Source organism: Alligator mississippiensis, chromosome 4, assembly GCF_030867095.1.
Source record: "Alligator mississippiensis isolate rAllMis1 chromosome 4, rAllMis1, whole genome shotgun sequence".
Lineage (NCBI taxonomy): Eukaryota > Metazoa > Chordata > Crocodylia > Alligatoridae > Alligator > Alligator mississippiensis.
The window spans coordinates 189,057,889-189,081,769 of NC_081827.1; the positions used below are offsets into that span (position 1 = coordinate 189,057,889).

The following is a 23,881-nucleotide window of genomic DNA, read 5'->3' on the forward strand; positions in this document are numbered from 1 at the left end:
TGCTCGTGATGCATCTGTGGATGCATAATAAGGTGCAGTTAGCCTTCATGACTACGTCCCCACACTGGTGGCCCATGTTCATCTTGGAATCAATAGTGACTCCAAGATCCTTTTCTACCTCTGTGCTGACAAGAAGGGAGTTCCCCAGCCTGTAGGTATGCTACTTGTTCTCCCTCCCCAGGTGCAGTACCTTGCACTTGTCAGTGTTGAATCCCATCCTGTTCTCATGCACCCACTCCTGTAACCTGTCCAGATCTAGTTGCAGCCTGTCCCTCTCCTCCAGCATGCCCACTTCTCCCCACATCTTAGTGTCATCCACAAATTTGAACAAGGTGCTTTCCACCCCCTCGTCCAAGTCACTGATGAAGATGTTCAACAATGCGAGTCCGAGGACCGAGCCCTGGGGAACCCCACTGCCCACACCCCTCCAGGTCAAAAATGACCCGTCCACCACCACTCTCTGGGTGCAGCCCTCCAGCCAATTTGCAACCCATCTGACTGTGTAGGCACTGACGCCATAGTCACCTAATTCTTGAATGAGAATGGGGTGAGAGACAGTGTCGAAGGCCTTCCTGAAGTCCAGAAAGACTACATCCACTGTGACACCTACGTGCAAGGATTTTGTGACCTGGTCGTAGAAGGCCACCAGGTTGGTCTGACAGACCTGCCTCTAATGAATCCATGTTGGTTGCCCCTAAGCATAATCTCCCCCACTGGTCCTTCGCAGATGTGCTCCTGGATAATTGTCACTATACAGCACAGTGTCACTATACAGCACAGTGCACCGCTGACCACCCAGACTGCACAGTTTGGCACATCACATTATTATATAGACCATATCGCAGCTTTGGAAGAAAGGATTTGTTTAAAACATGGGGAGAGAGAGACATCTAGTGACCAGCAGAATGGCATGTGTATTTACAGTTTGAGCAGAGGAGGAACAAGAGTGGGTGCAGAATCTACGGATGACTGCAGGTAGAAGTCTCTGACACTGCTTCAGGAGTCAATATTCAATAATTATCAAAGTGATTATGTGCTCCTTGGTCAGTGACTGACAGGACTGCATCTAGGGGCACCTCCTTCTTTGAACCCCACTGCCTGGGGATGGGCAGCAGTTACTAATGCGTCAGGCATTGGTGTTTCACAGCAAGGTCACAATTTGGGTGCCTTGTGATCTCCTTCTGCAGGGTGACATAGGTTGTACACCCTTGTTGATCAGCCAGCTCTACAGTCCAGGGTGGAACGATCAAAGCACAGCTAATGGCCTCGGGCCCTTCCCTATCTACATTTACTGTACGTTAGATTTATAAAAGGTCTAGGTCCAGAAACACCAAGACTTGCAATGCCTAACTCAGGCGTGCTGCTGAAGCACTTATTTCTGAGCTGGGAAACGTGTTTCATTCTACTTGAGATTCACAGCCCTACATCTTTTGCTGGAGTCAAATGCCTACACCAGCTCTTTCTTACAATTCTTCTGCCAACACTTCAGCTGATACTAAGCAGCTATAACCTGTCTCTGCAAGCTGGTGAGCTACAGCAAATGAATAGCTGCTGGGCAAGCTTTACTGCCATGGTAGGTTGGCATCTGCATCCATACAGAAATAACTAATGCCACTGCTCCCCTTTTTGGCCTTGCTCTGGTCTGGGAGAAAGGTAAGGAGAAGTTCTAGTCCAAGGAACTCATGGGAATACAGCTCCATCTGAACAGTGCTACCAGGGAAGGGAAGGGAGACTGGAAGAGCCTGCACAGACATTCAGGAATGGTTCTGACCTTTGGATGATTCTCTGGACGTCACCTGGCCCATTCCCCTCCCCTCCCCACCCTTCCCCCAGCTCCATGGGCTGAACCTTCAGCTAGTCCCAGGAACTGGACCTAACACAAAAGCTGGAAAAAGAGGTGGGGTGATGCAACTACTGCTTGTAGCCAAAAGCCCACTTCATTCAGGCTGTGGAAAATTCAGGTTCAGTTCCATCTGCATGAGGTTTATTTCTGGAAAAGCCTCATAGACTGCCAATTCTTCTGACCCACTCTTCTTCTGAGACACTTTTTAGGGGTACATTGGTTTCAGGTGTTGCCCTAATAAGCACTTAGCAGAAACTCTTCCATTTACGTCCATGTGTTCAACTAGCATGATTGGGTCTGAACAAAGTCCTGCCACTCATTCAGTTTCTTTGGTCTCGTATTCCTCAAAGAGTTCATCAACAGCTCTTGGCCTGTATCAGCCGCACCAAGGATGCTGAAGTGGGTGGGGTCCTATTCAAATGCTACCCATGCTGAGCAATGCTTATCTTCTAAGATCAGATGCACTCAGCCTAACATAACCACAACTACTATAAATACTGAAATACTAGTCTCTTGCCAAGCAGAATAGCTTTGGCAAGAGAGATTGAGAAAACCCATCTTAAGAGTAAGCTATAGCCTGGTGGTTACATCTAGACACTACACCTGGCTCAACCCTAACTAGTAGTTAGGGTCATGCCCAGAAGCCGACATTTAGGTGTTTAGGGCAGCTTTAGAGATGGAAATGTACACGCTTAGGGACTTCAGATGGCAGCTGAATAGAAATTTGGGCGGAGGTCTGAATTTTGGATGTAGGCACCTGAATCCTTTTGGCTAGGAACAGACATTACACAAAACCGGGTTGAAGTGATCAGAAACTGGTTTAAACCTGTAACAGAACAGATGTTCAGTACACATAAACCAGTTTGAAAATGGCTAAAACTGGTTTGAGATAAACCTGGTTGAACATAGTATCATACTTAACTGATTTGGGTCAAACCAGTTTATGCAATGTCTGTCCCAGACCTTTGTGTTTTTAACCTGAGTCTACTGCTTCAGGTATTTGCTATTGGAAATTCCCTCTCCACACTGGAAGAGTAAAGTCAAATTACAAAAAGCTTTGAAGACAGGCCCACAACCAACTCCAACACAAACATTTAAGCAGAAGTGTATCAGCGTTCTTGTGTAAATGGATACAGAAGTAAGTACATAGTGCCTATGCATGAGAGTGCCATGTTCAGCCAGCTTGGACAGCTTTATTTCTGGCATTTCCTAAAAGTTGAGTGTCTGGCCATGGGCCTATAGAATGGATTCTCATTTCTGCATTATAACAATGTTACATATGAAAACTACTTTTGTCTGTAATCTTGTTATGATGCATGATTGGAGACAGAATCTTTACACACATGGCCATACTGTGAGTATGAAAAACAACCCCACTGGTGGAACAGGATCACCTCTGACCTGACATGCTTTGTGCCGTCGCTGTGCTAGCCAGTCAGCCTATTAAGATCCCAAGGCCAGCCAGCCACTTAGCCTGGTGTGTCCTAACCTGTGGCTCATATGCATACAGGAGCCCCTCTAATATTGCTCAAGGCCATAGGAAATCAAATCAAAAAACTGAAACTGAGGTTTAGAGGAATAGTAAAGTATGGCGTTGTCAGGACCACATTACTTGCTAAGTGTTGGCCATCATGAACCAGCGAAGGTTTGGGACAACTTATTTAGCCCATAGGTGTGATATCCAAGATCTGAGTGTGACTTCATCATAGGATAACCCCAATCTTGTCTTCCATTCATAGAAAACTCAATCAATACTTAATGTATTCCATGTTTATGTACTTGAGGCACATATACTTGTCTGTGTGGTTTAGTTTTCTTTACTGCATGGACCAGTGTGCACCACTGGGAAGCTACTTACACATCTGGGCCTTGAGTTTCAGTTCTTCTGTCAGAAGGAGTGAAGAGCACCATTTCCCTGATAGTGGTGGGATGATGTGGGGACACAGATGCAATCTTCTAAAATTGAGTTTGATCCTCCTCCTCAAGCAAACATCTCTCTGGTGAAATCCAGCTCCACACTTGGCTGGTCTATTTCAACTTTTAGCAAAATGTCTGATAATGAGTGTGTAGAGCAGAGGAGTCATCTGCAAGAGTAAATCCATCCTGATTTCTCTATCCCTACTGCCTGAAACTTTCCTAGATGCCCAGATATCAATATCCAGAGGATGGAGGGAAAGTAAGAGTATGGAGCCCAACATCGAAGGAATATGGAAGGAAGAGGCTGGAAAGAAGAGAGATGGGAATGATGTAGAGAAAAAGGATGGAAAATAAGAAAACAAAAGAGAGGAACCAATGAGCAGAAAAGAGGCCTCCCAAAGTAGGTGAGATGGAAGGAGATACTGAGATAACACACACAGAAAAGGAATTAAGATACCAACAGCTGTAAGGTTAGTTTGATACAATAATGTATGTTTCTATTCCCTGCTCCTCTTTATATTCCAATTCAGCCAAAGCATATTCATGAATATTCAGTCAGGCTCTCAACAAGACCTTCTGGCCCAAACATCTTGATATCCATCCAGTTTGTCACTCCTACTAGACTGAGCAGAGAACTTTGATGTTTGATTTCCTTGTGAAGGAGTGATTCTTCCTGCTTCCTCCTCCTCCTATGTTTTCAAGCTCATTACCTCATTGAAACAGATCAAAGGAATAGCTGATGGGTGGAAAAGTTAATTAAGTTATCATTAATGGATATTTGGCACTGAGGATGATAGAAATTAACCTTCCAAACATCCATTCTGATAAGTATGTTTGTACATTGTAAAGGCAAAGTGTGAATTTGATGAAAATCAGGAGTGGAATTCTGCTAATAAGTCAATTTAAATATACATATTTGTCTTCCCAGGCATCTCAAAACAAATATTATTTCATTGCCTGTCCCTTCAATACACTTGTATCCTACCTACAGCAGAAATATTCAGATTCTGTCCCTTCCTACCTCCTTGACTTCAACAGAAATATTACATTAAATTTAGTACTGAAAGGCCACAATCTGCCACCCTTTCTCACATGGCTGGGACAGTACTTTTACTTGTGCAGTAAGGCTGTGTATAGACAAAACGAGAGGTGTGTATGCACAACGCTTTAAAGTGGGCTAAATGCTTTTGCACCATTTTAATGGTGTCGGTGTTTGCATGCCTCGGCAGAGTATTTCACATTAATTCCAGCCGCTGTAGGAAATTCGGCGGCGTAATGTGCCTTAAATGACTTGAGGCACACCGAAGGGAAACACTGGGCAGCTCCACAGCTCTGGAGGAAGCCCTGCAGGCAGCCTGGTGGCAGCCCAGGAAAGCAGGCTCTGCCCAAGAAAAGAAGAAAGCCTGATCTTCCCCCTCCCCCAGAGCCTGCCTGCCTACCTGGCCTGGCACTTCTCTCCGCAGCTGCAGTGCCCCCCGGGACCACCCGAGCCAGGTGCCTGCGGGCAGCTGCCACCTGGGGGCAGCCCGCTGCTGCTGTGGAGGGAAGCACCAGCCCCATCCCCACCCCCACAGTCCAGGGACCGCTCCGCCCACTGGCAGCTCGCCCTCCCTTCCCTGCCAGACAGGCAGGTAAGTCAGTGGTTTGTGTACACAACACGAGTGTTTAATCAGTCCTAAATTGAAGCGGTCTTTTTTAAAACCCACCACTTCAATATAGGGCCTCCATTTCATTTACACATGGCCTAAGGTACTACTCCATATAAGGGTTGGAGATTCAGGCAATGACAGCCTGAAGCAGCTACACTGAAATCAAACTTGATCAAAGGGAATCAAGCTCCCTTGACTTCACAGAAACCTCAGAAAATAAAGAATAGATAGTACTGAATAGATGATATAAATCAGTCCTTTGAAAGCTTCCATTTCATAATGCTTCATGTTTTCCTCAGCTCTGAGGAGCCCAGGTTGTTTTCTGTACCTAGCCTTACATTGGATCAAACAGTCAAACTTCTATAAGGGTTCTACATCTGTCTTCATTTGACTATTCAACTACTAATTCTGGACTTCATCTGAATCAACACCATTAGCACTGGCAAAAAGTGCAGTATTTCTGTAACAAGCACAAGTAGTGAAGAGATAAGGCCCTCAACCAAATTTCATTTGTGACCCAAGGCACCTTTTGAACTACAAACTTAACTCATCCAAAGCTTGAAAGCTTTGGCTGAGCTACTTAACCCCAGGCTTGAACCAATAAGGGTAATGTCCCTTTTGGAATTCAACTGGTACAAGGAATAGGTGTTTGAAACTCAGCTCAACATGGGACTGCAATTCATCAGAATGACTAGGAGTTGGATTTGCAGTTTTCATCTTTGGCAAATGCAATGAGAAAGCTGTCAAAAATATTTTATGTAGAGCCAAAAATATCCGACCACCTCTGACCAAGGATAAAATAAGATTAAACATTCTTCTATCCAATATCACCAAGTGAGGAGGAATTCTGCAGCAGGCTTAATTCCAGAGACACTGGGGAAAATTACCGTTTCTAATGGACTGCATATTTGAAATTAGAATAATTAAAAGTGACTAGTGTAAATACACAAAAAGCTGAATTGTAGCTACAACAGAAGCATTTAAATGTAGTGTCTCACTAGTGAAAGTCACTTTCCTGTGGGGAAAACCATCTATTTTTCCAAACCCATTTCTTGTTATATACAATTTTTGCATTGCAAAAAGCAATATAGGAAAATATATGCAATGATACATAGACTACATGGCCTTATTTTGTTTACTACCCAAAAAGAAAAGCTAGAGGCATATTTTCTCTTTTCCATCAGTTTCAAGATACAGACTTCTCTTTTGTTGAAGTGTTTTAAACAGATGATATTTCAGTTTTCACCTTTTCCTGTCCCTTCTATGAATCAACAAACCAAAGAAGAAACCCTTCCCAGATAAGCAGATTTTGCTCATCCAGCTTCACAACCCAAAGGATCAGAAAGATGCAATCAACCATATTTTAGAACCAACTCAAACAACAGATTTCTTGTCTGTGATATCTGAGAATGTTCCCTTAAACTTTGCAGCTGACTTTGGTGTCTTATAAATCATTAAGATGTTCACTAAAGAAACATTCTACCATATTTACTCACATACCACACACATCCTTCCCCCTAAATCCAGCCCTCCAAAATTAGGGTGTGCATCTTAAGCAGAGAAGTTGATTTCCTTTGCTGGAATGCAAGCCAGATGGAATAAAGTAAGCAGATACTGTGACTTATGCTGGCCAAGATGGGTATCACTTCTTCCTAGGACTGCAAACAGCAGGAGTAGAGTCCAGTGTTAACCATCCCACTAGTGAGGCAGCAAGTTTTGTTGAAGAGCCAGTGAGCTGGACGACGGTGAGCAAGCTGCTAATCACATCTTGATCAGGCTTAGGGTGTAGAATCAACACCTCCTTATTTACAGGAACTTACATAAAGAACTATTTACAATTTTAAAAAAGAATCAGTCCTACTACTGCACTTGCAAGGGTCTAGGGCCTAGGCTTGTTGCTGTCCTATCATACTAGAAAGTTCCTGCTGCCTCACCCAGACTCTCTCCTCAGATGCCACATTTTCTGGACACCTTGTCTTTCAGGTGGTCTTATTCTTTATCTTGTAGTCTCCCGTGACTTCAAAAGTTTTTTCTTTCTACATTCCGCCTTCCAAGAACAAGACACATGCTTCTTTTCTTTTGGGGATGGGGGCAGTATTTGGGTATATTTAATTTGTGCCCACATAAGAAATCCAATCTGTTTGTGATGCTAACAGTCCTACAGATAGCGCCAGAAAAGGCACTCTGCCTCCCAGAGATGAAGGACATTCTTGGCTAGGAGGGATTTGTGACATCGTTCAGCCCTGTGACTCTTGCTGATATTGTGTCTATTTAGATCCCTCTGGATTGCCAGGAGTGAAGACTTCTAAACTTGAGTTCAGTGGACAGAGATGTTGCTGACCTGCAGTTAGGCATCTCTGAAGGCATCGTCTTATAGGAGGTCAGAGTTGCTTCACTCAGTTCTGCCAGGCTCTGTAAGCAAGGCTGTAGTAGTGGCATACAGAGCACATCAGAAATCCCATTCTCCTTTGGCTGTTGCCATGATCCCCAAGGCACCTGCACAAATCACCTGGCAAATATTCCAGTCACTTCCTGTAGCACTGTGGGAGATGGAAATTCCAGAAAGAAATGTCATCTCAGGCTAGGGAACATGAGCTTAAAGCTATGTCTCAGAAACAGGGATGGGAAACTAGAGCAAAAAGAACATCTCTATACAAGGGAGTCCCCCAGAGAGGAAAGGGATCTTGCTGGCCCTGACTGCAGAGAAGCAAAATTACAGTTCAGCAATTTTCCTGTCCCTCATGGTCCCATCTGTGCATGTCTGTGTCCCCAGGGAGCTCCAAGAAGCAAACATCCCCAAAGGAATACGAGGGTGAAACAGCACTGAGCAGCAGCAGGGACAGTGACTGAGTGTGGGTGTCTATCTGCACACACAGGATCAGAGCTGTCTGCAGTGTGAGGACTTCACTGTCTGTGGAGCTGCCCTTGGAAGGAGATATTTTTTCCTAGGCACCGTTGAGGCAGAGCAGCTGTGAAAAGGGAAGACTACAAAAGTACTGGGGGTACAGCAGAAGCATACCAGGGCAGCTCCATACTCTGGGCAGTGGCAATGCATGGAGCAGTGCTGGCTGCCTTGCTATTTTTGTGCCATCCCCAAAGATGGCATCCAGGGCTGTTGCCTGGGTTGCCCCTCCTCAGTTACACTATCAGGGACAGCAACCCTCCTGCACAGTACCCTGGTTCAGTCCTGCTCCATTCTGGGAATGGCTACTCAGGAACAGCTTCCTTGGGCAGGTTCTGTTGAACCTGAGGCAGTGCAGAACAGCCAGAAGTAGGGGGAAAGGAGGATCAAGAGACCAGCCAAAATGCCTTTTCCTGATAATTTTGTCAGTCTCTGTTCTGCTAAAATCACTGCAATGTGTTTCTGGCCTGGTCTGGGGCAGGCCAACAGGGCTATTTGGTTTAACTAATTGTCTGCGCACCAAAATGGTGATGTCGGCCCCAGGGCAGCAGTGGGGGCAGCAGCCTGTGAGTCTGGGCTGTGGGTTGATTGTCTGACATAGACAAACAGTCTCTATAGGTAGGTCTGCTCTGACTCCTTGGTGAGCTGAGAGAGTGCCACCAAGAAGCTAGACCCACCTACTCATGCCTGCTCAGCATATGGAGGCATAAGTGACAAGTTGTGTGCCCTGGGCAAAACCCTACTTTAGAGTGGGGGTCAGTCTTACCTAGCCCAGGGACCCCAAGACCCTGGCTGCTGATGAAGCAGCTGCTACAGCAGTGTGTTGTCTCTGCACTGCCTGCTGTCGCTATCATGGCAAAGAGTCCCAGACCCCACCATTCTGGAGCCACCTGTCCACAGCATGAGTTGGTGGCCTACTTGCCCTCCCATACTCACACCGTTGTCAGCACATCAAAGCCCAGAAACAAGACAGTATAGCCAGTTTACCATGGCAAATGAGAGAGTATAGCCAGTTTAGCATGGCCCAAAGGGCATTTTAGGAAGCACACCTGAGACAGAAAGCCTCTGGCCAGGCACTCAGAATTAAACCACTACGCTACCTAATTTTCAGGCTTTCGCCCATGCTGAGTGGGAGCAAGTGGGCAGGATGTACTTCTCTATTCTCAGCCCTGCCACACGTCCATTAGCTAACCATGGGCAAGTCCCGTCCCCCTTTCTGTGCCTCAATTTTCCTAGTCTGTAAAATAGAGATCTTGAAGCTGACCGCCTTTGGAAACCACTTTGAGAAGCACTGTTGAAAGCGCTACGATTTCCCTATTTACAAGCAGAAACCCCCTTCATCTTTTATTTCTGAAGAGAGCACTTTCTCTCCATTCTCCCTGCAGTAAATCTGTCCCATGGTGTTCACATTCCTTCACCCTTACTAATGCATTCAGACCCTGGTGATATAGCTTTTTTTCACAGATCTTCATTCCTCTGCAAACTTGAAGCTCCAAGCACACAGTGAAATCCACTTTAGTGCAGGTCAACACAGGATATTTATCCTACTTGATCCCTCCAAACAGTGCACAGAGGGAATTCTACCCATAAATCTTTGGGATTAAATATGCCCCTGAATGGACCCATTGCAAAACAGTGAATTCCACCATCACAACATTGGTTGCAGTTGAGCTTCTGTGCTGCTCTGAAAGAAGCAGAAATTATATTATAAAGATAAGCTGATGGCAACTTGTTCTACTGCAATTGTTAAGCACAAAGAAGTATGACACTTATGAGTATTATGAATTATTATTATTAATGGCAGTTCCTAAAGGCTAATCAAGATTGGGGCCCCATTGTTCTACACCCTGAACACACAGAGAACCAGACAGTCCCACCTATGAAGAGTTTACAGTCTTAAACTGGGTATGACAGGTTCAGGGTAGATTTCCACTACCATCTCATTTCTTCAGTAAATGAACCTGGGTCAAAATGGGATTGTTCTTGTTTTCTGATTAGATGCTACAATTCATTCATGAAAGTGTGCAAACATACTCAGAAAGATAACATGAAGGGTTTATGAACACAGCTGAACTTCAATCCACTTTCAGTTCTGAAGCAAATATTGTCTCCTGGATCCCCAGTTCTCGCTGACCAACTTACAGCAATGGCAATGCCTGCTTTGTTAACTCTGTGCAGATCTACAGGTTGCAGATTTATTTTTTGAATCCCTCCTTTGCATTCTTCAGCTCAAGATTAGATTAATTCAGAAAGTTCTACCTACAATTCCACCTGAAACCTAATCCGTGCAAAATAAGGCAACTAGTTTATTAAGCCACCTCATTGTCCTGATAGGGCACAGGATACCAGAATACTTTCTCCTCAAGTAACTGGCTTAAATAGCAAAAATGTGGTCATCTCCAGGATATGTTTTATAAATCTGAAGTGAATATGGTGCTTTGGATGGAATAGAATGGAGGATGTTTTGTTGTTATACTTATTGGCTGATACACTGACTTGTATTATTTTAAAACACTAGTGGGTGGTATTTCTAGGTGGATCATGTGCTTATCTTTTGTGGCACCCCGAGCTCCTCTACAGAAATTCCTTGTACTTTAAATCGGGAGTATATTAATGCCATACAGGAGTGAAAGATGCAAAGTCAGGAATGGCATAGGGCATGGTTGACCCTGGTATGAAGTTGAAGTGTGGCTTTGTGCTCATAAATGAATGGGAAAACCACCTGGTGTATTTTTAAATGAGGGGAGGCCATTTTTACATGAGGAGATGTTCCTGATAATTCAGGTGCATGAGCTCAACAATTCTTTTGCCCAGACATCCTCACAGATGTAACCAATGCCAGTTTCTCTATTGGAAATTAGGCTATTTACCAAGTATATGACTGGCACTAGTTGGAGCATGCTGTCACCCCACAATCCTTATGTAATGAGACACTTTCTAGTGCATTTCACTGAAGGATCATGTGAACAAAGCTGGGGAAATCTAAACTGCTGTGGATACCAGACCACTCATAGCAAATGAAGGATGGGACTAAGCATTTTAAGGAGTTTGAAGCTTGTTTAAATATTATGGCTTGACGTTCCTCAGTGACCTCAAAACACTTGAAGTTCAAGATACTTTACTAAGACTGGTGTCCCTCCCCTTCTCCCCCCCTCCCTTTTTTTTTTTTGCACGTTTGCAAGAAGCACCTACAATCATGGTTCTTGGAGCCCTACAGCCCAAGCTGTGGGGTGACACTAATGTGACTAGAATGGGAATAATGGGAGGATGGCCTAAGCACCATCTTCAGCCATGTCTACTCATAGAAAGGGGTTGAGCTGGGAGTAATACATACTAAATACTTTTAACAAAAGACCACAGCTCCTGATTGTCCTCTCCAACTATCAGGCATTCAGTTACATCTTATCTTCACAAAGAATGCCTTTGAGATGGCATTTTCTCACACACACACACACACACACACACACACACACACACACACACACACACCCCTCCCCTATTGCAGCTGGGGCTTAAAAAGCCCACATGTACCCCATGGTAGTGGTTCTCAACCTTTTTAGACTCAAGGAACTCCTCCAAAACATTTGGGAATTGAGTAGCACCTGATTTCAAATGCCAATTTATATATTACGGTTCTTACCTCCTCACACAGAGGCTGGGCAGTAGGGGGTCAGGGGTCTTCCAACCAGTGGCAAACCACCGCCTGGTTTATCAGTTTAGTTTATCTGCTTATCTCATCACACTTCCCTTATCTCCTCATGCCTCACCCCAGGATGCCCTTGGCCTGTTAGAGCTAGCTGAGAAATATGACATGTTCATTTGTCCCCTTTGAAGTTCATCAAATTGCAGTGCATGGCAGATGCAAAGCTACAAAACAAGCATGTGCAGAAACATTGACATTAGGACAAATTCCAACCACAGAATCTGAACTCAGATAGATAAGGAGCCTTATAAACAGGATGGCCAAAGAGTAGATGGCAAAGCTGTCATGGAAAAAGAGAGGTCGTCTAGAAATCCTGAATTTATGGGTGTGTGTTTGTGGAGCTTTGGGGTGAGAGACAGAGAGAGAGAGAGAGAGAGAAGGACTGAGATCCTGAAACTCAGGAGGAAGAATAGTATAATTCCCATATGTTTCAATGCAAAAATGCATTGCATTGCACAAATATTTTAGCTAGGTTGGCTCTGCCATTTATGATTTTTATTTCTGTATATATGATATAGTAAAATACATACTATACACTCTGTACACTATAAAAAATTTATGGAAAATATATAATTTTCCCTTATGAAAAGTAGGGGAGAGATACAAAGACAAGACCCTGGAAGCAGAAAACAAGGCTGGGTCTGAAGAACAATAGGTAAGGATGCAGGATCCATGGCAGATTCATCCAGACAAGAGGGCCAGATATGAATATTTTTTTCATACTACAAGATATACATTAATCTTAGGCAAAATGGAATTATTTTGCAGCACAAAAGCTTTCCCTTTATTTAAAAAAAAAAGGTTCAGAGTATTCACAATCTCTAAAGAAATGCATAAATCAAAGGGAACCTTATGGAGAAAAAAAATTAGAAGGTTTTGTGAATGACCCCAGATTTCCATAGTCAAACTAGAAAAATGGCAGGGGACACAAGCCAAGGATTGCATTAGAAGCTTATCCCAGGAATCCAGTAGGAAGAACAGAGAGTCAGAAATCAGAGCTCATTGGTAGCAGAGCTGCACACAGACATTTATTGAATACAAACAATGACAAACACAGCAGGCTCACAGAGATTTGAGCTTCCTGAGCTAAGTCCAAAAGTTCTCGATGGGTTTTGTTTTCAGAATACTATTAGAGGCCCCTGTGGCTTTGAATTACATATCACTAAATCCTCCCTGGGCCCAATTACTTCTTAGTTAAAAAATTAGACTTTCCCACCCTTCTATTAGGCATAAATATGGCTTGTCTGGACCCTGCCATGTTGGAAAAAGCATATCCTGTGAGGGAACCAATGGGGACTGTGAGATTGGTTCATTGGCTCCTACACATTCTGCTTCCAAAAAAACATGGGGAAAACCATGCCATATTCTCAGGACATGGATTAAAGGTTTAAAAGGTGAGCCAGGACAAGCAAAATGAAAATATGGGAGCATCAATGGAATAACTGTGAGAAAATAAGTATATCAAAGCAAACACAGCTCTAGATGGCATCAAAGATCATACACTACAATAAGTGCTGTTAGAATGCCAAATCAAATTTAAAATAGCTAAGCTAAACTGACACTAGAGACCAACCTTCTTCTGAAGTCTCACCAATGGAACCTCCCCCAAAAGGTTATTAAAATAATTAGCACTGTACAGGCCTGGACCATAAATAAAGAGTTCAGGACCAACATTAGGATCACGGTATGGAACTGATAAAGAAACATTTACGCGTGTGTGTGAACATGGTGTGTGTGTGTGTGTGTGTGTGTGTGTGTGTGTGGGTGTGTGTTAGTAAAGAAAAAGTTTCTCTGGAGATTAGGGGAAGACAGTAACTATACAGATATACAAGCTGGGTGGAGTGTCATTGGCTTGAGAGGGTCAGGTGATGCAGAATGAAGGATGATAGGTAGAAATTAGAGTGCGCCCATTCCAGTGACCTCAGACGTCAGCCTAGAATAGACAAAGGTAAAGAGAAAGGGGAAAGGGAAGAGATAAAAACAAATACTTAATCACAGGATTAGAAAAGAAAAAGATTTTGTGGTATACTCACAACTGTCCTCTTTTCTGCTATATCCCACTCATTCTTCCCTTTTCTCCAGTGTAATCTGCCATGCTGAAATATTCATTATATTAATCCACTTTGTGGAGACTCCTGCCAGCAACACCACAGTTAGGGCTGCATTTTAAAATGGGTTTAAAATCCTGCCTCTCTCTAAAAGTAGGTGGCCAATTAGTGTGAAATGTCAGTGTTCAGTTCTGGTGTCCTTTGAAGTTCTAGATTGTTTCATAAACTTTTAGAGAAATATCTGAATTCAGCTCTGGATTAGGTTTTTTGGCAGCTCTGCTTTCCATTGGTGATGTACAAATCCTAAAAACGCTGTCTCTGTTTATCCCAAGTTTGGTAGAAAGGTGGCCCAAGAAGATCTAGTGCTATACGGCTAACACATGATCAAGGCCCCATACATAAGGTTTGTGTGTGCAGTGCCATAATTCTCATAATTCTAAGCTTTTTAACATCCAATTTTGGGTGATTTTCAACTTATGTACATTATATTTTGAGATCTATTACACTGGGCACACAAGTCAGATGCAAGGTCTTGAGCATGAGCAAGCCTGACTGGCTGAGGAAGGGCTCTCTGCACATGGAAACCTGACTGATGTTGTTGGGTGCATGAAAAAGCCTTGCCTGCCAGGAGTTACACTTGTCTGCCAGATACTCCCCTACAGCATGTTAGGGCTCATGTACAGATGCTGAGAAAGAAAATGTTCTCTGTCAGTAGCACTTTTACCAGTACCATACCTAGACTCCTGGCAGCCCTGGGGAAACTTTTAGTAACGACACCCACTTCCCTAGAGGTAATGATTTTTTTGTTGCAAAAGTCTTTATCATATCTGTGGGGTCGATGTCTTTAAATAGTTTGTTATCAATTGGTAACATTGCCCATTCCATATATATGTAATATTAAAACTTTTTTTGCAATTGAAATTTTTTTTTCATTTTTAGGCTCCCTTTCTGTCTAGATCCCTGGGCAGCCACCCGGCTCACTCATGCCTGTGTCCAGGTCTGACTTTTACTGCCTCACAGACTATTCCCTACCACCACGTAAGCATTAAAATAATTAGTTTCCAAATATCTCTGTCGTGAGACAGCAGAGGTTGCTACACAGACAATATAATTAATAAGAACCCACAAAAGCAAGGAAATGGAAAGCTCAGACATCTAACAGTATATGTCCTACTTCTCTCACAGGGTATACCTTACCATGACCACAACTCCACAACTGAACTATACCACAGACAACATCAGAACCTTAACTTTGCTCCCTTTTTTGTCCTACACACGGTTATTTACCAGATTATTCCCACCCGCCCCAACCCTGGTAGCTGTGGACATCCATTGTCATGTCTGCTTGTGTTCTGATATTGTAGACGTTAGAGGCCAGCATTCCAGGGGCAGCATATACAGTCATTCCAGGGCTATACTGTTATGTACTGTAAAACGGCTTAGCTTTTTATGTCTTTGCTTCTGTGACTGTGTTAGGTATAAGTAGGGTGACCATGAAGAAATCCGGGACATCTGGAATACTACCTCCTCCCCAAGTCAGTGATGCTGCTGCAGACAGTGGCAGAAGCCAGTGCACAGAGGCGCGGGAGCAGTCCAATGGGGAGATGGAGCTGCCTGGTGCATCGTGCTACTACACCTCCTTGCCAGACCGTGCCCCTGCAATTCCAGGACTCTCATTTTAATTTTTACCAACCAGCTGGGACCAGCCTTCAAAATCCAGGGCTGTTCCTGCCAGACCAGGACATGTGGTCACCTTAGGTATAAATAGGTATGTAGCAAACCTATCTGCAAAATGTTTATAAATACTAAATTCCCCTTTGCATCTTGATATTGCCTTAGATTTTTAAAGCTGGGAGAGTCTGATAAGACATATTTTTTTATGTCCCAAAACCCATCTCCTCTGGATTATTCATAGCACATAGTGCCTATCTGTAAAGTTAAGAGCCAAAACCTGCAAAGAAAAAAAAGGAGGGATTCTTTAAAAGGCAGTCAGAATTTAAGGAAAATTCTCTGAAAGCAACTTAAACACTGTTCTCAAAGTGTTGCTTTGTAGGTGGGAAGGTCACACAGATTTTGAAGGAGATTTAGGCAGAACTGTTAGTCTCTGCTCAGGAGAGAAGGAGGACTTGAACAACAGAAAGCTTCTACAGGTCAAAATAAAGGTGCTTTGGCACAGTGGTATGGGAAGGAGGGGTGCGAATAGAATGGTGGAGGTTGCTACAGGTCAGAGCTGAGGTTAGTTGGCACAACTACATATGAAAAGAAATCTTGCACAAAGCCTACCTGCACTACACCCAATCTAGGCAGTGCTATCAGTCCCTCACCATAAGGAGCACCAAAGTCATCACATAGCTACTAAGAAATAAATCACTTCTAGGACACGTGGAATAATATAATAAGTCAACAGGCATGTTGGATAAATGCTAAAATCCCAGTGACATGTGATGGCATGGTACATGCTCCGCCCAGCGTAGAAAGATTTGAAAGTCGTCTTAGTTGCATCAATCCCTTCTGCAACTAACCAGTTTTTTTTTAGTTCAGCACAATGCATTTTTTTCAGGGGATATCCCAGAAGATAAGACTCACATTTCCCCTCAGGTTACCCTTCACCCTATCTTACTATCTACCTATTTGTACACATATCCAAGAGATCTGACTAAATCCAAGTGCCCCAAAAACCTCAAATATAGGTCACACTCTTGGATAAACTCAACTGTTTACTCCCAAATTGTCTGCTTTCTAAAAAGTATATTCTACTAAATAGTCCATACTTGCACACTCATTTTTTCCATGAATAGGTGCCACTTAATACATCCTTAAACCAGTAAACCATATTCAGGTGTCCTGACTTTAATCTGGGTCAATGCTGATGGTGAACATTTTCAATATGTTCAATTAATAAATGTCTGCAGGTCAAACTTATTGCATATGTGCTATTATTAAATGAAAATAAACAGGCTACTTCAATTTATTTATTTACTGGATTTGTTACTTTAAATATATTCATTTGAAGGGGAAGACATTTATGAATCCTGGAAGCATGTAGAAGAGGTATCAAGAACTTATCATTTAGTGTCTTCTGTTCCTTACGGTCTTGTGATGTGGCCAAAGTTGCTGGGTTCAAACTATGTCCTCTCCACACCAAAACAAATCACTCCCTATGCCCTGCCTGAGAAATTGCCATGTTTCTGCAGAAAATAACTCAGTCTGATTACACACAAGCGCTTTCAAGCATGGCGTATGACTTAGGAAGATGTTAACAGGCCCACAACTGAAGCAAAATACTGGTTGTGGCCATGAGTACTAACATCGAGAGGTTGGTTATGAGTTGCCCTTCAGAGTGTTCCTGGCAGAAGAATCCAAAATAATAACATAATATTCACATTCACTTCAGGTATCAACATACAGTAAATCACCAGTGTGTTCACTTAATACGCTGCCCTGAAACCTAATGAAGACTGATGAATGTGATGCTTGGGGTGTGTGTTACTGTCTGAGTTTTGTATGTCTTATTTAATCGGCTTCTCTTTTACAAAGAGGTCATAAAGACTGGGGTGAAAGAATGGGGCCTTGGTTAGCACATCTCACCTGGCGTTGATGAGGTACTGGGCAAGGCTGATGTTAGCTGGGGTTCCTGTGATGGTAATTTGACGTTCCGATGAACCTTCTGTGGCATTGGCGATTTTGATCTGCGCTCCAGACATCTGTCGAATTTCATTGATTTTGGTCCCTTGGCGTCCGATTATGCAGCCTATTAGCTAGAAAAAAGTATGGAGGGAATTTCTTAAAGTGGATCCTCAGACAGTAACTCGCAGGATGCAAGCATGATTACACGGTGAAGGTCAAAGGGTTGGTGGGCCACTTGTTTTTGTTTAAAGGTGTGAATGACTTTAATGCTCATGAAAGCAAGAGACTAAAAGCACTGGTGCAAGCCACATATAACAGGAGCAACTTCCCTCAACATCTTTGCCATTGTGACTTCTTGCTGACCTGCAACAACCTGATGTTGTTCCAGTCCTTTTTCTCATTTGAGCAGAGACTTGTACTTGTGCTAAAATTATGCCAAACTAGCACTGAAGGTTTAAGATATGGAAAATAGAGCTATGCTACCAAATTCATCTTCTGGTGTTTCCTCACCCAGGCTCAGAACCAATCAAAGATGAAATGTTGTATCTTTTTTATTGCACACTTAACTTTAGGGAGAGTAACTTTGTACAAAATGCTAAGTAGCTCTTCTGTTACTGAACTTTTAACACAGGCATCATCTGGTCCTCCTTGCTCTTTCACATTGTTTTAAACATATTTATACTATGACTACATATGAACTGGCCAGTCTCGACCCTAACACTATCCTGGGTCAATTTCTCTGTCCACACTGAACAACCCCCTGGCAAGCAAAGCCTAAAGGTCTCAAGGTAAATAAGGCTAAAGAAACATGGGCTCACAGAGGTGAATATCAGACAGAGAGAGAGGAAAGTGTAGCAGGTTGACAGCACTAGAGACTGAAGTCCTATATATACACACAGGGGATGTGTCTACACAAGACGCTATGTCCCTGTAGCCCAGTGCTACAGTGATGTAGCATCAGCAGGCACAAACCATGATGCCAATGCTACTGTGCAGTAGCATGGGAAAAGACCCATCCAGTGCCATCCGGACTGCACAGTAACATCAGTTATTGCACAGTCTGGTGCACATGTAGAGGCACCCAGGGAAGATATATTACAGACACAAGCAGTTTAGGACTCGCAACAGTTCTCAATATTCCTGAATCTTCCCTCCTTTCTGAAAATCCTTTGGGGATGAGAAGGTGGTTAATGTCTCCATGCCCATTCCTACTTAATAGCATCTCATATCAGAGTGCCATCAAGAGCAGGATGTTTAAAGAAAGAGTACCTGTCTCCTTATTACAATAATGAGATCACAAACTTCCTTCCCAGAGGCCACCAATGGACAATGTATCAATGATACAAACAAAGAAAGGATAAAAAATGTGAGAAAGGAGAGAAAATTGTATAAGAGAAAGGTGGGAGGAGAATTTCTGAACGTTGCTGGATTATTTCTATGTTGCTGGATATAAGAAAACTGGCAGAATGGAAATCTAAGGTACATGGAAGAGAAGAAAATTTGTCTAATTCCAGATCTATATTATGTGCTCAGCAGCCAAGGAAAGCTAACTTTGGCCATTAAAATGGCTCTGGTATTAAATCTAACAGATAGCAAAGAGATCTGCAACAAATTTTCAAATTAAATTAAAATAAGATATGATTATTTACAGTGATCTCTCAGGTCCCCTTAGAATTACTGAAACAAAGGTCAGGTAATTCTTCTGTACATTTTTTCTAACCTTGATTAATGGCATTCTCTCTTGACATAGAAACTAAATGGTAAATAACATAAGGTACAAACAGAATAAGATTAAGAAATAAAAGCTCTGCTCAAAATATAGAGAAAGTAATGAACAATAACTGGAGTTCTTTGAGATGTGTCAACCATGTCCATATTCCACTGTAGGTGGGCATGCACCTTGAACACTTGAATTTGGACACTTTATGCACCTGACCTCGTCCAGCAAGCACTCAATACAGGGGTTAGAAAGGACAGTCTCTTCTTCTTACTTCTCAGGTCCCTCAACCACAGAATCCCAGAGTGACAGGGACTCCAAGAAGGGACAGGACATGGGACATGATTAACACATCTCAAAGAACTCTAGTAAGTTCTGGTGAATAACTGCACTTTTTTTTTGTTTTGAGTGCCTGTCCATATGCACTTTCCACTGTGGGTGACTCCAGAACAATGCCTGAATCACTTGCAGCAGGTCTCAGAGTTTAAAGTAAACTATAACTGGATTGGCTGCTTTGTCTACTGTCATATCTGGTCTGGAGGCCTCAATAACAGCACAGTGCTTGGTGAACGTGTTTTCAAAGCTCTAGTCTGTCTTGCAAATATCTGTGATGGACATGTTCCAGAGTGAGTCTACCAAAGTTGTCTGGGATGTTATGGGCTCTGACTGCCAACAGCAAGCTCTCCTCATTAAGGGGGAGGGAGGGGGAATCTGCCACGACTGCCTGGTTTTCACCCACCCTTCTTACCAAAGTGGTGACCATCAAGAATGCCAGATTCAGGGGCAAATGGAGTAGCAAGTTGATGGTCATCAGTTTGAATAGTGAGCCCATTTTGGCAGTAAACCCATGTTTAGCTCTCACTGAGGTACTGGATCTTCTACTGGAGAATATCTTGGTTGAGCTTTAAAGCCAATTTCAAAACCAAGGTAAGATAGACAGACTGTCCACAGGTGGGTGGTGAGCTGAGACAGTAGATAGGTACACTTTGACAGAGCTCAGGAACAAGTCACCATATTTCAGCTCTAACAGAGACTCTAAAATGGCCAGAATGGAAGCTTTGTGGGGAGAAAGAGATCTCATATAGCACCAAGCCAAAAGTGTTGCCATTGAGGCAGTTACATTTGTCTGGTTGAGTCTCTCCTGCTATGGATGGGAACAGCTCTGTCAGGGGAGGAGCAGGCCTATTCAATTGCTGAAGACCATCCAGTATCCAGGCTGGGAAATACAGAGTGTACAGATCCACATGGAGTGTCTTCTCTCCAGGAAGAACTGGGAGAGCAGGTCTGGGACCAGTGGTAGAGACATGCATAGAAAATCTAGGAACAAAAACTGTCTTGTCCAAGTTGAGGACAGCAAGATTAGTCATGTGGAGGCATGGTGCATCTTCTATAGCACTTGCTGACTTAGAGGAATAGGTGAAAAGTATAAAAGAAGTTCTCTAAGCATAGCATGAAAAAGTGTTGGAGAATAAGCTCTATTTGAATCCTCCCTTGAAGAAGAAGATGTAACACTTTTTGTGGCTGTCTAAGGAAAAAAGGTCAGCCTTCCAGAAAATTTCCTGTAGTGCACAGTCCATGATCACCCACTCAGTAAATATATAGAGATAGGCCTACTGAAGCTATCCACTTGGGTATTCTACAATCACAGGAGGCACGTGGCTGATGGATATATCCTATGTTGAATGTGCTAGTTCCAGAGGCTGCCTGCTTACCTACCAGCAAAGAGGGAAAGTCTTGCATCCTCCTCCCTGTTTGTATTATATTTATAAGCATTATGGTGATTATATCCATTATAATCTGGATGTAATATCCCACAATATGATGTAGCAATAATCAACATGCTCTTTGGATTGATTTTAGCTCTGAGATACTGGCATGTAGTTTTGCTTCTATGCACAAGCTTGAGTTTGAAAGGCATTCACATCTGTCCCCTAACCTTGTGGAGAGACTTCTTCATAACTGTCAGTGATAGTTAGGAGGAGAGAAACAGGACCTCCCCCTTCAGACGCTAACTGGGTCCTTACAGAGTGATGATGAATGAGGGACATCTCATTAGGAGAGGAAGAAGAAAGTACCTTAGTGTAAAGAAGCTTTTCCATTCTAGCCACTGGGTCTGCAAAGTCCTCTTATGCTGTGGACACAAAGCCCAAGATCTGAGCATGAACGGCCTGTGATGCTGAGACAGAAGGCCATGATCACAGGTGATGGGATGCATCCTGAGAGCTGCCTCTTGAATGTGCAGCTCAGAGATTCATTCTTGTGGCTACTGGGCCAGAAATCAAGAATGTGATGGTTGTCCAGAGGCTGAAAGAATGGTCAGATGAGAATACCTCATTTGGTAGTGTTGATGTATCTGGAACCAGGGACAGTTCCTTAACAAACCAGAAATGGAGGTGATGGATCTTAGTGCCAGCCAGGCCAGGGAGAACAGCAGAAACTGGTTTTGGCTAGACAGTGAGATCATTTGGTTCAGTGAGGTGAGGTGGCACCACAGATGTCAGAAATGCTGGAGGCAATGGTGTAGCAGGAAACCACTGAGGTATATGCACATCAATGGAGCAACTGACACTACTGCCAAAGCCGTTGGTGCCAGGATGGAAGGCAGTGCTGGAGTATTGGCTTTATAATGAATAAATGTCAGAGGGGGCACTTGTCTTTATGCTGTATAGGCACTGTTGAGGCAGATTATCTGGAACCAGAAATCTGTCCTGGGGCATTTATGAGCGTCTTCAACATGCCTGTATAGTTGTGAAGTCTTATGTTGGGGGCAGGGAGGTGAAGACAGCATGAAGACACATTCAAGGAAAACCCTGGGTTGGGATCCTCCCTTTGAACTGGTCTTGCACTGCCAGAGGTCCTGCCAATGAGACCCCTATTCTCAAAAAGGAAGTTGCACCTCTGCAGTATCTTTGCTCACCTGACTCCTGCATGCTGAAGTTAGCAACTAACCCTGTAGACTTGCTAGAGTCTAACTTCTTCATGATCTTCCAAAGTCAAAAAGTGAAAAAATTGCAAACCTTTGGGACATGAGACTCCCCTAAATAGCAAAAGCACCTTACCATACTCATCCATAGCAGGCACAGCCCTCTTTCAGCAGAGAAATAGCCTGAAGCCATGCCAAGTGTGGAAGAAGAAGCCTGGTCAGAGTCATGGGAAAAAAAGAAACCTCACTCAGGTAGAAGAGTAGGCTAGGAGAGCCTCATGTTTCAGTGGTGAAATGATGGAGACCAGAATCACAAAGGAGAATAATGAGAAAAGGCAAACCAGAATTTGTTTGGATGAACAAAAAGAAGAAAGAGGGTAGAACAAGTTGGGTCTGAAAAATGGTCAGACAAATCTGAAACAGACTGCAGAGAAATACTGCCTTGAGCTCAGGCAGCTGAAAGGAACTGGGGAGCAGGAAGTGTCTACTGCCTTGGTATTAGCCTGGAGAGGAAGAGTAAATGGAAGCTTTCTGGGTACTGCTAACACAAAAATGTCTCCATGCTTGAGTACTTGAGGTACATATGCAGTTGCATCATAGCAGAATAGAAATATGGACCGGCACTCAAAGGATGCTTGCCTGAAAATGGTCTACACTGAAAAAATTAAAGCTGGCATTTAACCGATTCCAGGCTTCAGAGTCAACACTTCACGGAGGCAAAAAGGTCTGTTTCACATGTCTTAGAGTAATCATCTTAAGCTACCTGATGACTCGGCAATTCAGTATCACAGATTCATAATCAGAAAGTTCTCCTTGCAGCCACAGGGCCTAGTAACTATTTCATAGTTTCATAGTAGTTCTTAGCTGATGTTCATAGTATTCTTAGCTGATGTTCTGGTATAGTAAGTTTATCCATTTAATTTCTGCATATAAACAAGGAAACACTCGTTAACAGCAAAATTAACTCTAGGATCTAAGGGCATCTCTAAATGTTCTCTGGGGTGGAGGGGGGAACACTTTAATTAGAGTGACTCCAAGAGCTACTGTAATTCAAGTGCCCACAGTGTCACATGTATTCATCATCCTGCACTTCAAAATGGCGATGGGGGTGCTTTGCCTAAAATTCAAACAAACTTCAGTTGATACAGAGGCTGCTGGAGTGTGCTAATTAGCACATTCCAAAAGACTCAATTAATCAAGTCTGCTCCAACGTGTGCTAATTAGCATGTATTGAAGCAGACATCTGGCATACGTACAGGTGCCCTTAAATGGTGCACTGCACATGCAGAAAGGGAGGTCAGCAAGGGAGGTGTTATTTGCCTGTATCACAGAATGGAAGTATTTTCTTTACCTGAGTCTCAGCAAGTCAAAATAAACCCTGTTTATAGAATCCAGCCCAGTATACAGTTGCCAGGCCAGTCACCAAGTTATTGATGCACAGTTAGATATACTATGATACAAAGTTTAGATGCCATAACTTGGAAACAGCATTGTTTGAAGAAAAATGCAAATATAGCTGACAAAAATCTGTATCTGGTATTGCAAGATACCA

At 43.2% G+C, this 23,881-nt stretch overlaps 1 protein-coding gene across 41 annotated transcripts in view; it reads right to left on the bottom strand.

Annotated features, from left to right (window-relative positions):
* The window catches only part of PCBP3 (poly(rC) binding protein 3), a 248,019-nt gene that overhangs the window by 13,677 nt on the left and 210,461 nt on the right, over window positions 1-23,881 (bottom strand). For 25 of the 41 annotated variants that reach the window (XM_019492277.2, XM_059727205.1, XM_019492307.2 and 22 more), the window contains one exon: window positions 17,651-17,820. The exons of 6 other annotated variants lie outside the window; for them this stretch is intronic. In XM_019492277.2, coding sequence (XP_019347822.1) covers window positions 17,651-17,820 — 170 coding nt within the window. Of the gene's footprint in view, window positions 1-13,013; window positions 13,948-14,047; window positions 14,111-17,650; window positions 17,821-23,881 lie in introns of those variants that run through there. 10 more of the 41 variants (XM_019492281.2, XM_059727210.1, XM_019492284.2 and 7 more) reach the window with 2 other exon arrangements.